This window comes from Dipteris shenzhenensis, chromosome 10, assembly GCF_047967505.1.
Source record: "Dipteris shenzhenensis isolate YYH24624 ecotype China chromosome 10, Dip_SZ_1.0, whole genome shotgun sequence".
Classification (NCBI taxonomy): Eukaryota; Viridiplantae; Streptophyta; class Polypodiopsida; order Gleicheniales; family Dipteridaceae; genus Dipteris; species Dipteris shenzhenensis.
The window spans coordinates 25,063,368-25,080,501 of NC_141605.1; the positions used below are offsets into that span (position 1 = coordinate 25,063,368).

Below are 17,134 nucleotides of genomic sequence, written 5' to 3' on the forward strand. Positions count from 1 at the left end.
TGTACACACAAAAACACGTCTGTTTGATTCTCTGGTCAGGCAAACAGTTCTTTATGCAGGCTCCTTTTCGGTTGTAGGACAAGTGGGTTGGGTTTGATATTCTCTCATATGGTTCAAAAGAAACAGTGTACCTCACAGGACATCATCATAGCAGAGTTTGCAGCACGACTGTTCCCATGTTGATGCTTCAGGGGCAGGGGGGGGGCATGTGAAAATCAGTGCAAAAATGGAAGCTCTTTCCTATGATGAACAGAATCTCTCTTTCCCCATGATGAATGACAGGGCGACAGACTGAGATTTGTATTGCAAAATTAATTTACATGTACTGTCAGTTGGACACTCTCACAAACCTTAAAAACTCAAAAGTATCCCTCACCTTGCAAATCCATCAAAGGGTTCGATTAGAGGCTCCCAAGCATAATGCTTTCCATTGTATGTCATTGTGGTCAAAGAGAAGTTCACCGTTGAGCACAGTGAATCCAGTCTTCCATGTACGCTTGCATTTAGACCAGACAAAGATAGGTTCAAAAGTGGAACCATCTGTCGAAAAAAAAAATCCTCATGAAAAAGGGAATCATTCTATTTAAACATGCATGCACAGCCCTTTTGAAAAAGAGAACCATTCTTTTCCAAGAATATACAAATTAGTGATCCTGTTTCAAAAACAATATACTGTCACCATGAGTTTCCTTTTGAATAGCTCTAGAATGGAATTGAACTTACAAAACCCCGAAAATCATCATAGATTACTGCTGTCATAGTTTCCACTTCTGCATCAACTATAAGATTGTCTGGCTCACTATCTAACTCCTGGTCTGCAAGGCTGAATGCCAGCTTTTTAGGTGGAGTTTTCACACCCTTCTGAACAACAAATGTGCGAACCTGAAAAATAAAGCACATATATCTTAAACTTTATTTTCGTCCAACAAGCATATTACTACTGTAACTACTCAAAGCATGCTACGACCTTATTTTCTACTGGCCAAACACTGAAGACTTCGTCGGTATGTTTTAACTGGGTACTGTCCCATAGCTTGTGTCCAAATTGTGCCTGTACCACAAGATCATTGCGAATACAACGCACTGAAGCAGATATACGTGGATCAACTCCATCGCTCTCAGTCGCAATGCATCCAAGTGCAGTATAACCTGGTGGAGCCACAGGAAACCAAAAGAAAACACCATCGGCAGACCTCTGCTTTTTAATATGCCCCACTTGTTGAAAATACAATGGCTTTCTCAGCAACGGCTCATCAAGCTGATCACGCAATACTAACCCCAGACTGGGAGGCTCATACCTGTAAATGAAGTCACGTTTTCATAGAAAGTCTTACATGACATTCATGATGTAGACCTTAAGCTTGTTTATGAGCAATTTAGCATGAACTAGGATGGAATCTCTATGCAATATCTAAGAATAAAATGGTGCAATATACAAATAGCCACATACCCCTCAATTGCAACGTCACCCAGAAAAGCACAATCTGGAGGAAGTACAGGTCTCCAAATGGAAACTTTTCTATTAGAGCTGTCCTTCGTGTCCCACCAGACCAGCGTAAAACATGCTACAGTTTCACAAAGGTGTCCTGCTACTAGAGGCCTTGATAAATCTGTCCGTACTTGTGCAGCATTATTCCCTATATGTGTTTCACTGGGAGGTTCAGTGGGTGATGGCATTTCAAGCATTTTGACATGTTCTGTTTCTTCAACTTTGGGGAATCCTTGAGATACTGTGACATGCCGCAGCTCGATGGGTTTATGCTTTAAGAAATCTTCAACTCCAGGAACAGAAAAAAAGGAACCCACTGAATTGTCTACACGCCAAAAAGCCCATCTAGCCTCACCATCATTCCTGCCATAAGATAGCTCAAAATTTATAACTCTTCAGTCCAGCCAAACTATGTAAGGCGATTAACACGAAGAAAATTAAGTTATGAGGTCTACATTTCAGAGCTTGTAACGAGTATGCAATCTTTCATGGAGCATGATGTGACGAATCTTTCAGATACGCAGACAACAGATGTAGGTGTAGGCCGCTCAGTTCCCTGTGTGACAACACAACCAAAAGCAACATATCCTTTTGGAGGAACTGGTATCCATATAGAGCATTGTTTCCATGCATCATATTGTTGATGTTCACTGGACGACCAGACCATCTCAAAACTAACAGGTCTCTTAACCCAAGAGACACTCATGTTCAATGCAAGTACACCCTTCGCAAGAGGTTCGTCACTGTAAAACAGGTAGCAAAGTTTATTCAAAGTGCTTCTGCAAATTTTGCCTGTATGAAATAGCTGAAATGCAGGAGTTTGTGCATTCGAAAAAAATGGGGGGAAAATGGCAACAGCTTGTAAATTTATGAGACATCTTGCTCCTGAAGAATGAACTTACGTGGGTGTTACACAATCACAGAGGACTGCAAATCCAGGAGGTGTACGAGGCCGCCAAAATGTGATGCCCTGCTGACCAGATCTTTCTGATAGAAATAGATTGCCGCAAATTTCTTCAAACTTTTACACAGTTTCTGGGTTTATTAAGAGCATACTAACCAAAAAAGTTGCCTGATAAAATTTATGAGTTCCAACTTACTTTCATCAGTCCATATTCGGTCAAACTGAGAGCATTGCACAGTCGCCTGCTTGCTTGTGATTCGTAAAAATGATGTGATATCTTCTTGCAACCTCAGAATTAATTGCAAGACACTAAATGAAAAGTTTGTCAGTATATCTGACAAAGCTATGTGAACATTCTGCTTTCCAGAAAGAGTCGAGTACTTCACTACAGTATCAACTGGTTCAACAACATTCAACCCACTGCTTGCTTCCACAGATAAGCCATTTATTTTTGCATTTAACTCTATGTCATCTCCTTTCATGACAAACCTGCAGTTTAAAAAAAGGATCACAATTCCAAATTGGTCATAATGCTATAAAAGCATTGCCGTCAGCTTTGATTTTGTTTGTTTAAGGAGTTTTTAATCCCGACAAAATGAAAAGACTTTAAATTCACAGTATACAGAAAACTTGAACAAACCCTTGCCCTGTAGTGGCAGATCAACAAAACCGTAAAGAGAAATGAAATTCATGCTTGCTGAAACATTTAAAAAACTGACCTTGAGAACATGTTCATTTTTGCCCGAATAAGCCTTTCAGTTACCTGTGGCATCATATGACCATTCATGCTATCATAAAATGTAAGCTCTGGTCCAATAGCCTGCTTGAAGAGCACACAAACTGCTGAATCGAGATTTCGTAGAAACAAAAAATCACTCAGAAATCTTAGAATCTTGGAAACTAATGTGCACCTAAACAAATAAAAGTGCAGAATTTTTTTTATGCAGGACCATACATTCAACCACCTCTCATCTCACTCTGGCATGCAGGATGTGGCCGCACATCAACAAATATTACAAGTTGCAGCACTATGGAAAGCTGTCAACCATAGACTTTCCCTTTGTTTGTGCTTATGACTGATCTTGCTGACATGTGAACTTGTCTAAAACCCCACCCCAATGTTCCAAGAAATTATTTATGTTAGATACAACCATTTTGGTTGGCTACACTATGCAGAGTCATGGGTGACAGAATGTCAAATCATGCGCTCACGCTGGAGTAGGGGCTCAAATAATAGGCTGCACCCTCCTCCTGTCGCTATACACACTCGACGTGGTTCTAGTTGCAAGAGATGAAAGTGTCTTGCAAAGTCACTTAAAATGAGTTCCACCATTCCTCCAGCATCATGCAAGCGAACATTGCCAAGACAAAAAACCATTTTCATTGGAACATGATGCAAACAAGTTGCATTCACATTTGAGGAAAAGAGTTGGATATAAATACAAATACTTGGGTCTAGAGTGCACAAACATACAAGTGGAATTCATGCGTGGACACAAGAATTCCAAGGGAATGGATACACTCTTAAGCCTTAAACTAAACGCAAAAAATCACACATCTAGTGTTGGGAGATGAGCTCCCATTCTTTGATCAACACCGCATTTGTTTCTACCAATGGTTGCTTCTGCTAAGGTGGTCCACGTCTTGGTGGCCAACATGTAATTTCTAGACCTCGCTTTGTAGATACTAGGTGATGACGAGTCAATCTTCATGATAAATTGGTGGTTTCTTTTATACTTGATAGTAGTCTTTTTCATGGGGAAAACAAATATTCATGACAAAGATATTCCCACCAAAAGATTTGTAATGCAGAAGTTGGCCTTCTACAAGAGACAAATCAACCTAATGCTAGTGTTTGGAAGAGTGGACTATCTCAATGAGGAAATTTGTTATTAAAAAACAATGAATGTGCAAACCAAGGACCAGCAGCTCTTGTGAACTTCAGGCGGAAACAGGCTGATAGGAGAATGTACCAAGAGAGGATAGAGTTTGTAAATTATGTCCCTTAGGATACATTGAAGATGAGCATCATACACTTCCCATACACTATTCCCTCATCCGGAAGTTTAGCATACCCAATCCTCCCACCCTTGGTTTGTAAAAATGGCATACCATAGGATAAGAATGTGTCTTCTTTGTCCTCCTCCTAACCATAAGCATTTGCTGAAGGTCTCTTTCAGTGCTTCTCACTTATGTTTGGCAAATGTTCACATAGAACTGGCATATGTAACGAATGTTGAGAGGCCAGCTGCTATGAATAGATTATAAAGACCGAGAAGAGAGAAGATATTGTTTGTGCGTGTGAGCATCTGTGTTTGTGTGCCCGCATGAGCGTATTTCAATAACAATCCCTCTCCAGAATGTATAAAATTTCTGAAGGTAATAAAACTTGTGACCATGGTTGAATATTTCTATTCTAAATTTACATTGCATGCCCTTTTTGTCTCGGGTTTGAAACCCTGCATCCCCAGGTTCAAATAAAATAAGGCAGATGTGAAGATATTGTGCAAGTGCGTGTGCGTGTGCGTGTGTGTGAGGCTGAAGGAGAAGCACAAATAATATGCAGACTGCTTCTTCAGGTCCCGACTCACTACCTATGGTAGGCTGTGCTAATAACCAATGTGAAGGGCTATACATCAAACAGATTCCTCGACTCGTGATATCCTAGAAGCTCCTTATATGCCATGTCTTGCAGAAACTCTCACACAACTTGGTAGTTTAGGACCCTCTATACCTTTCTCCCAAATGGTAAGTAATATCTAGCCATGTGTTGATGAGGTGGTAGCAGCTTGTTGCTCCCACCAAAATGCACAAGTGTTACAGCCATAATGCTAGCAACTAGATGTCTCCCAAACACTATCCTCTAGAGAGAAGTTAAGGCACTCCGAAAGGTGGGGTACCACATATAGGCTCATAACTGGCTCTCGATCCACCAGGTAGGCGGGAGAGTTCACATCTATGGAGAAAGTGTTGTCTCCCCAATGTCCATCTGCCACATCGACACTAGTTGAATCCCCCACACCCATGCAACGATCCTGAGCGAACTCTGCCAGATCCTCTAGTGGGACAACTTCATAACTAGTGGGGAATGTTCTCCCAGTCTCTTGTTCTTCTCCTCATTTGTTGCTGCTCCAACCATGGTCCAATGGGAAATCTACCATCTACTACTAGCCAAAAGAAAACATTGATCTTCCACGACTGTAGATTGGCCATAGCCTAAACCAAAACCTGGTTCTATTGAATACCTCATATGGCACATGTTGCGCCAACTGTTTTTCCTCTTGTGAGGGGATCCAAGAGAAGTCAACTAACTGCAGACATCTGCCAACACAGGTCACATATGCGAAAAAAGGCATCCGTATCCTTGCAGATTACCTACTTGAGCAGGCCAGAACCACTAGCCCAAGTTCCATCGCATCCCTCACCCCTTCTTTCATCCTGTCACTCAGCCCGTTGCTCATTGCTCCGTTCAGCCCGTCGCTCACCCCTGCCTTCAGCGCATCATACACCCCTCTGCTCAGTCCCTTGCAGCAGTCCCTCCCTGGGTCACCTTCAGCTAGGGAGTGCGATCAGCACTCTGGCCAATATGGAGCAGACATGCCCCTAAAAATCTCTTCGAGCTTTGACCGCTGTAAAGAAAATCCTTACCGTCGCTGCCTCAAAACCCTCTCTAGATGCAAAGACGTATGAACAAGGGGACCTTAAGCGGCCCATAGTTGGCCCTCAAGAGCAAATTTTCTATCTATATTATACCACTTAATTAGTCTCTACAGTCAAGGATCTTGTTCACATAGATGTGCAACAAACAAGAAGGAACTGATTGTAGAGGTGGATACAAAGCCAAATAAAACTGATGTTCAGGCCAAGATTAAGCATGCAGCTAAACAGATCAATGTAATAAAGATCAGGATAAAAGACCTTCTTGAGGGCTGGTTCAGCGAGGACAATACATACAATGAGATTCTAGCACACATCAAAGCAGCCACCCTTAGCATTGAATGGCAGGAAGAAGGCGAAGACGGGACAAATTCCATAGCTAATATGTTAGGAAATGGAGTCAATTTGAGTGACTTTTAGTGTGTTTCTATTGAGTTCTAGAGTAGTACTATACTACTTTATATCCTAGAGTGCCACGTGTCACTATGGGACTTATCCCATATACAGTTGACACTTAAGAGTGTGAGTGTGCCTATCCTATAAAGGCATTGTACTTTCTCATTCATATCATCAAGTCTCAAGCCTTTCTTGATCATATAAGTACTTTGCTTTGGTTGTACATTTCTTTCTAGCATTCTTTCATTTCCATTATGTTTGCCTAGTCTTGCTTTTCTACTTTCCTTTCCATTCCATGTCTTGCATCTTCATATGGTAGCAGACCCAAGCTAACTTCCAAGAGGTTGAGGACATTGAAGCCTCTCTCCCTCATTCCCCTTGGAGGGCTGCCTTCTCTATTCCATTTTTGAGCTCCACTCCTTCTCCACTCGAGCCTCACCAACAATGGCAAACTCGACCAGACTTCTCAACTCGTGGTGATTGTTCAACTCGTGGCAACTCAGCTCAGCTCCATGGTTCGTGGCAGCTCCCTGCTCAGTTCCTAGGTGCCATTTCTTTGCCACTCCACTCAGCTCAGCTTCTAGGCAAGGTGCCAACTCCTTTGCTACTGCCCAGCCCGCAGCAAGCAAGCAACAAGCAGTCCGTCTTGCCTCTGTCCGCAAAAAGAAGCAAGCAGCCACCTCTAACAGTCCGCCTGCAGTAAAACAGCCTGTAGCCACCTCTGCCCGCAGCAAACAGTCCCACACCTTCTTGCACTGCACATTGCCAGCTGCCCGCCAAAAGGGACACACTGTAGCTCTCAACTCGCATTCCCACAGTTCTCTCTGCTCTGCATCTCTCTCTCTCTCTCTCCACAATGGGTTCACTATAATGGGTTCACTATCGACAAGTTCCTTGCTCGTGGAAAAATTCACGGGAAAAGGATTCCCCACATGGCAAACAAAGGTCCAACTCCTTCTCATGAAGGAGAATGTTTGGGATGCCATTGAAGATGATGAAGATCTTGCTACATCAATGGAAGCTCCAACGCGCAAGATTTGGAAGCAACATAACTCAAGAGCCATTGCAATCATTGGGCTTTGCCTAGATGATTCTTTGGTTCATCACATAGACTTCAAGTCAACGGCTAAGGAGATTTGGGCACGCCTTGAGAATATATTTGGTAACAAAATCACAAACTCCAAGGTTTTTTTGAAAATGCCATTTTATAAGTTGAAAATGGAAGAGTGTGATACCTTGAGTGCACATATAGCAAAAATTCAGTCTTTAGTTCACCAACTCTCCAACTTGAAGTGTCCCCCGGATGACGAGGACAAAATGGCTGTCCTCATGACAAGTATGAAAGGGATCTCTCGCTTTGAGAATGCCCTTGAAGTACTTCGAATTGCATCGACTACATTCGAAGATATGGTGTCTTTTCTTCTTGAAAAGGAGCCCAAGTCTAACATATCAAATGTAGCTTTTAATTGGGCTTTGAAATCTACAATTACTTCCTCATTTGATCCGGTGAGCAGCATGTCATCTACATAAAGAATGATGACCAAAATATCCCCCCCATCCTTCTTGATGTAGAGGGTGCTCTCAGTTGGACTATTGTGCAGCCCCTTGCTGGTTAGAAAGGCATCAATTTTGGCATACCATGCACGTGGGGCTTGTTTCAGCCCATACAAAGCTTTATTCAGCTTGCATACTTGATGTGCATTTCTTGAAATTTCAAAACCCGGAGGTTGTTTGACATAAACCTCTTCCAACAAGTCTCCATTAAGGAAAGCTGTTTTAATGTCCAACTGATGAACATTCCATTCAAAATTTGCAGCCATGGCTATAACCGACCTGATGGTGGTCATTCTGGATGTAGGAGCAAAAGTCTCCTCATAATCTATGCCCTTTTTCTGAGCATATCCTCTTGCAACCAGCCTTGCCTTATACCGATCAATGGACCCATATGGCTTTCTTTTGACTTTGAAAACCCACCGTGTACCTATGGCATTCTTACCTATTGGCAAATCCACAACATCCCAAGTCTGATTTTTATGAATGGACTGCAACTCATCGTGCATGGCATTCATCCAATGCACATTATCCTTTGCTTCTTCAAATGTGTCAGGCTCCTCCTCATCAAGAAGAGTACATGCATAAGCTGATTCAACTGAATGAGCTCCCTCCATGTGCCTTACTGCACTACGAGTTCTGCCAGGCAATGGAGCTTTAAGCCTACTCTCCCTGAGAGTCTAAAGCAACCAATGCAGGACTGTTTTGGCTGCGTGTATCTCTTGAATTTCTTGCCTGACAACTTCATCCACACCCTGAGGTTGTACCAATTCAGCTGGGGGCTGAATCTGTACTTGTGGAGCTGGCAGAGGTTGCTGTAAATTCTGAGTTTCAACGGGGAAACCAAATGCTATAGGAAGCATCCCCTCAAACACATACATCATCTGAAGAGGCCGGAATCTGAAATTCAGCATGTGTATGTGCAGAATTTTCAGAGAATATAACATCTCTACTAACAAAAATCTTGCGTGTAGCAGGATTGTAGAGACGATAGCCTTTGCTTTGTGAACTATATCTCACAAAAATGCATTTGAGTGCCTTATCTGACAACTTGTGTCTGAACTCCACAGGCATGTGGGCATATGCAACACAACAAAAAACTCTGAAATGGTCCACTGAAAGCTTTCTCCCATGCCATGCCTCATAGGGAGTAATTGTCTTCAAAGCCTTTGTAGGAGCCCGATTTAAAATATAGTTGGCACACATGAGGCCTTCCAGCCAAAACCTGTGAGGCAACTTCTTACTTGTAAGCGTGCATCTATCCATTTCCATGGCGGTGCGATTCTTCCGTTCAGCTTTGCCATTCTGTTGAGGTGTAAGCCTCACTATAAGCTGATGCATAATGCCTTTTTCTTTTAGAAATGTCTCAAATTCATGAGACATATACTCCCCCCCTCGATCTGTGCGAAGTGTCTGCACCTTGAGTCCTGTCTCATTCTCAACCATAGCCACAAATTGTTTGAAATGCATAAACACTTCTGATTTTGCCTTGAGACCATAGACCCAAGTGTAGTTGGTAAAGTCATCTATGAATGTAACAAAATAGAGATAACCCCCAAAAGCAGGTGTCCTCATGGGACCGCAGACATCACTGTGATTAAGCTGTAATTTCCTTGTAGCTTTTACTGCACCATCCTTTTTGAAGGGAAGCCTATGCATTTTGCCAAGAATGCAACCTTCACATGCATGATGAGGAGGCGACTCCAAAGGAGGTAATGCATCAACCATATCATGCTTTTGAAGTGTCATTAAGCTGCCATAGCTCATGTGCCCATACATGGCATGCCATAACTCCGCATTGTGTATCGCAGCGGTGGGAGTGCTAACTGATAATGCAAGATGGGATCTTTTTTCATATAAATCAAGCTGAAAAAGACCCCAATACAAAGTGCCAAACAACCTCAAAGTATAGTCATTTTCTTTGTCTCTGACTGCACACTTGTCATCATAAAAAACAACCTGAAATCCTCCTCTATTGAGGAAGGACACTGAAAGCAATTCTTCTTAATGCTTGGCACAAAGAGTACATCTGAAATTCTGAAATCTGTACCATCAGTGGATGTGAGAATAATGTCTCCCACTCCAGACACTAAATAAGAAGAATTATTTGCACCAAGTTACCTTCTTGGTGGGTGAAGAATGTAGAGTCACAAACAGACTTTTCTCCCGATGATTGTGCCCTATCTACAGCCCTATTACCATCATTTCTCCTAACAAAGCTTCAGGACCTCAAGGAACAATTACTGAATATTGATGAAGTCATTCTTGATTCACAGATGATCACCACCACTATGAACTCTCTTCCTGAGTCCTATCTCGGTTTCCACACCTCGTTAAATCTTTCATTGAGGGGAGGCAGCAATCCTCTCTCCTTTCACGAGCTGGTAGGACTTCTGTTGCAGGAGGAACAAACACGCAGAAATATGGCAACCTGGACTGGCGAGCATGCTATGCTCTCCAAGTTCAAACCCAAGGGTAAAGGGCAGCATAAGCCACATGCCAATCAGCCCACACATCAACATAAAGCTGATTCTGGACAACCTTCTTATAAGGCACAGGGTGATACAAATAAGCAGAAAAAGAAGGGCATCTGCCATTATTGCAATAAGCCAGGTCATTATATTGGAGAGTGCAAGAAACGCATAGCCAAAGAGAAGAAAAGGGATTCTGGTATGGTTGTGTCAGATGCATCAGTTCCACATTCTCATGATGGAGGAGATGTTGCAGCCAACTTGGTTGAAGAGCACTATGCCTTTCTGTCTTGCACTTCCGATTTTGCAGTGGGTAGTTCAGATACTACAGCCACTAATGATGATGATCTATATGGTTTCTTAACTTGCAGTTACGATCCTTCAAAGGATGAATGCTCTTTTAGTGTTGATGAGACACTACATACTTGGTATTTTGATAGTGGTGCTTCAAAGCACATCACATCCAAGATCTATGTCCGGTCTCTAGCCACAGATGTGATAGAGACCCCGACCCGACGACCGCAACACGACACACGAGACATCGATGGGACACACAGATCACTTTGGGGGACCTCCTGTCATTGTTTAGACCCGGGATACGTCCCACGGGAGTCACAGTGGCTCTGGTCTTGCGTCGAGCCTCTCGTCCAAGAGACTGAGACACACAGCACCCCTTGACGGGCACCAGCATCCCATCACCGGCTATGCACCAGCCAGGGCGGACATATGGAGGATTCCGCTCCGCTCCAGTCCTTTTCTTTTCATTGTTACATCCAGATGTATTTGATTATGTATGATCAGACTTAGGATTCAGCACGGGTGATGATGCTCGTTTCAGTAGCTCCACCCTTACTATGATTTGTATCAGGTTTTCTTTCAGCATAGACCCATCGGTCTTCCGAAGACTCTAATAAAATTTCTTTCTTTCTTTCTTTCTAGTTCATCTCGATATATATTACGAGAAAAGTCTCATCCCACAGGCTGCGTACAAAGTAGATAATGAATATACATAGCCCAAACAGGCTAAACAATGAAGCTCCATTACACGTACATATTTAGAAACTACATTGCCCTCTATTGGATTCCAGTAGTCTTCCTTGCACAACTCCTAAGACCGGACATGACGGAACAATGTGGCACATTGCACACTGCCTTATCACTCTTGCACTCTTCCAAATATGAAGATGTGAAGAGTCACTTGCACTCTTGCACTCTTCCAATTATGAAGATGTGAAGAGTCACTTGTGATTGTGATTGAGAGTGGAGGTGCAACCCCGACTTATAATGTCTGATAGGCTCGGCAGACCAGTCCTAGATCTAGGCCGAGTTGGAGCCAACCATCAAGGCTGACCCAGCCGCAAAACTGCTAGGTCAAAATAAACGCTCTATAGCCCTTGTGCGAGGTCAGCATCTTACTTGAATTCATGAGGCTATTCTTCCCAATGGACAAAAGCTGTCTTGGACAGCAAAGATGTGTCTCAACATGCAGCCCCCTCCTTACGGAACTCATGAGGCTATTCTTCCCAATGGACAAAAGCTGTCTTGGACAGCAAAGACGTGTCTCAACATTCAGCCCCCTCCTCCATGGAGATGGTAGGCTAATCCTTGATTGCCTTCTTCACCCATGCCAGCATGCTCCTAGCTTCTCCTCATATGGGGATGATAGAGGGCGGAGCATTGACCTCCAACATTTATATAAGTCCACCATATCTATGCACAAACTCTGTTTTATTTCTTTTTTCAAAAATTGAAAGTTGCAGCTCTGTAGATTAAATGGCATGTCTTCTCAAATGTTTGTACAATTCTCCCGATGATTGTGCCCTATCTACAGCCCTATTACCATCATTTCTCCTAACAGAACAAAAAGACTAGGTAAGCTCATAGGTGAGAAATTCTACATCTTGTATTTCTCCCTGATATGTTGATCAGCCTGGCATATGTATACTCCAGAGAGCCTAGAATCATGAGTATGTGTGGGGTTAGTCAAGATAAAAACATTGGTTCACACGGCTCTAAGATCGGAGTCATATTAAGTAAGATACGTTATGTTAAGTTATAGGTCATTACCTCGGGGTTGAAAGAGATAAGAATAATTAGTGTAGGGAGAAGGATCAAGGAATCTTAGAAACTCTAATATGTAAGGTCTAAGGATTAGCCTAGGTCTTAGGGAGATTGAAAGGACACGTCTAATGAGGTTGACCACTCATCATCTTCATACATTCCACCTTTTACCATCCCATCATCTCGACTCTCAAACCATCACCAATAGTACCCAGCTTTGAGAGCCCTTAGGCTACGTCCTATGCGTGTAGATAGTGAGTCTAGCTTAGGAAAAGATTAGGATACGCAAAGAAATACCAGTGTAGTGGCTATTGCAGCTTGAATGCTCTAGGAGGGCTTGTAAATCAGCCAAAGAGTCTTAGGTTCTCAAAAATCGAGTGGAAATGAAGAATCCGAGGAGAACCAAAGAATCCGATTTGGTATTAGAGCGGCACATATCCAGCAGAGTGATGGAAAAGAGGCTGTCTGTTGTGTGACAGAGGGAGAAGGAAAATGTCATATGCACCAGGGTCAAGCCCAGGTGGCATTGACAACTGGCTGCCTGTTCAGCAAATTGCAGCATATTTTGCAGGTTTGGGGCTCCCACAGGGCAGCACCAGGTGTAGTAAGTGGGCTGGGGGTATTGCCTTCTATAGGCAGCCTCAATCCCTCCAAGTCGGCCCCTACGGCTGGTCAAACAGTCCGACCAGCCCAGCCAACCAGCCGACTAGCTGGTCGGCCAATTATGGCTGGTTGGGTTGACCAAAAGAAGCCCTTCCAGCCCCTACATAAAGGTGGATTTTCCCCTCATTTCATCATCCAGCTCCCAGCCTCCAGCAGCCCCCTTTCAGCCATCCTATGGGCAAGGTTTGGGTGTCCTATTTCTGCAGCATAGCTCCATTTCCCGCAGGTCATAGTTAGGGGAGTGGTCTAAGTGCAGTTATGTATGCTGATTTGGCAATCATGTATAAATAAAGCAGTGTACTTTAGTTAGGTAGATCTCTGGTTTCTTTCATCCTTGAGTTCTTCCTTGTATGTTCATCTAATTTCCTGCACAGCTAGTCCCAAAAGCGCTGTGATGGACACAGAGAGCAGCAGAAAGGCACCGTGCATGGCCAGACCTGGAACACAACCCGACATCCCAAGATCGTGATGAAATCTGACGAACGTAGAACATTTCAAATAGTGCAGGTCTCTGAAAAAAAACCAAAAGCATTTGAGATAAAACATTTAGACCCAAAGCAGTTGGTGAACAACTTCTGCACTAGATACTTCAAAGATTTTAGGAGCAATCATACATTTGTCCTAAAGTGTAACAAATCTATGATGCTTTTGTATTCCTACCAAGCTTATATATGCAAAGAGATACAATAAAGCAACCAGACAAGCACTCTCTCACACATTCTGCAATTTACCAGTTTCTCAACTCGTGAGAAGATGCATTTAGCTTTTCACAATAAACTTGACCAGAAGAACTTTCATTCTCAATCTCTATGTAACCAAACAAATAATTCAGATGCAATAAATAATGACCAACAGCACCTGCAAGTCGAACATTATCTCCTTCACAAGTTCATCACGATTTTGTTGAGGCGCTCTATCATCTGGCTCCTGATCTGAATGAGATTCCTCATCCATATTCTCAGGGAGTAATTCCAAAAAGACTCCATCAGCCTCTGATATTGAATAACTACTATTTATGCCCAGAAAGATGCATGAATTCAACATGATTCCACTCTGCAAGCAGACAAAAAGAAGCCGTAAACTATAGGACTTCTTGAGTTTAAATTGGTTCAAAAGTGAGCCCATCATTACGTTAGGGGAAACCTATCAACACGTAAAGTCATTATGGCATGTCCGACATAATTAGGAAAAAATTCTGACCTGTATTACGACATTCTTAAATTGTAGGGTCTTCCCATGGCCAATAAAAATAAGCGGTTCTTCAGAAATCCCTCCTTTATCATTGAGCAAACGAATGGTACCACCCATCCCATCGTAAACATAATTATTGATCACAAGATTGTCAGCAATAAGAGGATTTTTGGGTGAAATGATTCTCTCTTTTGATTGTTGTTCATACACTGGTACATCAAGATACAGGCCATCTTTCCAATCGACATGATATTCTTCCGTAGCTTGAGGGTCAGATACCATAGTATGAAGGGAGGGTACAAAAAATTCGGCAACAGAAAGAAGAAAATCCACAGCAACTAACACTTTGGGTTGCTGTAGTCGCAAGGAAACCATTTGCATGGCAGAACTGAGCTTGGCATCCAAAACCAACATTGTTAGACGTGATTTACAATCTGTCCGGTCAACTAAATCATAACCGGCAGCATCCCTTAAAGAGTTGTTCTCCGAAAGCATCCTTTCTAAGACAAAGTAATCTACATCATCAGCCTTCCCAATCATATATCGCAGCTCTGGTTCAATTGCTTCACGATCATCCTTCACACTGAATGTCTCCAGCGATGCCATAACATATGTTTCTTGCACAGAGTTCACTTTATAAGCCACCCACACACCACTTACCTGCAAGCAAAAGTGTGAAGTTGAGAATAAGGCTATCTCTAATGCAAATAGAAAGTCCTAAAACAATTAGGTGCACGATGATTATTTTTCCATCTCCTATATGAGGTTTTTCAGACATGTTTGTGTAGGCCATCTTCTGATGGTTCTAGTGATGCCCTATAGGCCATGGTATCTGCCTTGTAGGCATAAGTGTAGGCCCTTATAGTGTTAGTGCCTTCTAGGCCACATAGGACACTTAGTCCTAGGTCTAGGTACAAGTACTTTGTACTTGTGTGTTTTCAAATAATCTAAGATTGACGTGACTTCTTTATCGACTCGTCTTGTACCTGCACTCTCTCTCTTTCTTCTCTCAACGGACCTTCAGTGGTATCAGAGCAGGTTTTGCTCTAGCCTTCCAGCTCTCCTCAGCCCCGAGTCCTCCCTTGCTCATTGGAGATTTTTCTGCCCTGCTGGTCGACAAGCAGGCGTCGTACAGATCTGCGTACCTTCCAGCCTATTCGAGGCTCTTCAGCTGCTATCCAATATTCAGGCGTCATACAGTCCGTACCTTCCGTACGTTATACTGCGTCGTACAGTCCGTATGTGAGCAGATGTGCGTCGTCGCCATACATCTGCATCGAAGGTCGCCGTACACCCGTCGGTGCAGTACTTTGCACCGTACTCTGCGCCGTACATCCGTCGTCACTTGTACCAGTGTCGTACTCTGCTCCGTACTCTGCGTCGTACATCCGTCATCACATGTACCTACGTCGTACACTGCGCTATTCCGTACAGCCACCGTACAGGGTCGTACCTTCAGTGGTACACCGTACGTCCGTACAAACGTACAGCAGTACTTAAGCTGACAGTACAGACGTACGTTGTACTTGAGCTGTCTGTACAGCTTAATTGCAGTGCATTGAGTCACATTTGCAGGACATTGAGTCCTTTTTGCACGATATTGAGTCAGATTTGCAGGGCATTGGGTCAGATTATCATACATTGGGTCACATTTGCAAAATCTCAGCAAAATTTGGGGCTTTTCCACATTTTCCCTCTTTTTGGCCTATTTGCCCTCAATAAATTTGGGGCTTTTGCCAAATTTGCTGTTTTTGCAGTGAACATTGCCTGTCACAATCACATTTGGGTCAGATCTGCATTTGCCCTTTGATTTTGGGTCAGAAATTTGCAAATATTTGCTGTCATTTTTGGGACAGCCAGCTTTTTGCAGTGATAGCCTTGAGGCTTTTTGGATTTTCAGGTCTTTTACAGGTTATCGCAGTTGCTATGGCTGGGAACAATCAAGATTTATTTGGAGTTCTTCGTGAAGATGATAAGTTGGATGGCACCAACTATCCGATGTGGCCTTATCTCATGAAACATATTCTTGTTGCAAAGCATCTATGGAATATTGTTTCTGGGGCTGATCTGAGGCCAGCCAATGCTACAGTGGTTTCTACTGCTGGTCCTTCTGCAGGTGGTACTCCTCCTGATGCCTCTTCCTCTAGCACTCCTGCTGCTACTCTTCCAACTCAAGAACAGTCAAGATGGGATGCAAGATATGCAAATGCACATTCATGCATTGCTTTATCATGCAAGAGAATCATTATTCCACACATCCGGTCTTGCAGGACAGCAAAGGATGCTTGGGATAAATTGGCTTCTCTCTATCAGATACGCAATGAAGCTCGTGTTGCATATTTGAAAAGGCAATTACAGGAAGTGAACATGAATGAAGGTGAGTCAATGGATGCATATTTGACAAAGGTCAAAGACCTCATGGAACAGCTTGCCAACATTGATGAGGTGGTGCCAAATTCACAGCTTGTCAGTACCACATTGAATGGACTGCCAGATACATATCAAGGGTTTGCTACAACCCTTCGATTAGTGGCCATGGGTAATCCAGACTACTATTCTTTTGACCAACTAGTTACTTTGCTTTTGCAGGAAGAGCAAAGTAGAGCTAACAGACAAGCCATTATTCCTGATCAGCACTATTTACTGCTAATGATGCTCAGTCCTGGTACTTTGATAGTGGTGCTGCCAAGCATGTCACATCTTGCATACAGTTGTTTCATTCTCTAGCTGATGCACCTTGAGGGGGGACTG

General features: G+C 43.0%; 1 protein-coding gene across 1 annotated transcript in view; it reads right to left on the reverse strand.

The window, feature by feature from the left end:
* LOC147897604 (pleckstrin homology (PH) domain-containing protein) overlaps positions 1-17,134 on the reverse strand; it is a 185,759-nt gene that overhangs the window by 74,099 nt on the left and 94,526 nt on the right. Inside the window, exons 31-40 of the mRNA XM_087380060.1 lie at positions 14,393-15,043; positions 14,051-14,245; positions 3,113-3,213; positions 2,590-2,882; positions 2,392-2,476; positions 1,945-2,232; positions 1,451-1,852; positions 968-1,298; positions 724-882; positions 377-540 (exon numbers count right to left, since the gene is read on the reverse strand). Coding sequence (XP_087236186.1) covers positions 377-540; positions 724-882; positions 968-1,298; positions 1,451-1,852; positions 1,945-2,232; positions 2,392-2,476; positions 2,590-2,882; positions 3,113-3,213; positions 14,051-14,245; positions 14,393-15,043 — 2,669 coding nt within the window. The remainder of the gene's footprint in view (positions 1-376; positions 541-723; positions 883-967; positions 1,299-1,450; positions 1,853-1,944; positions 2,233-2,391; positions 2,477-2,589; positions 2,883-3,112; positions 3,214-14,050; positions 14,246-14,392; positions 15,044-17,134) is intronic.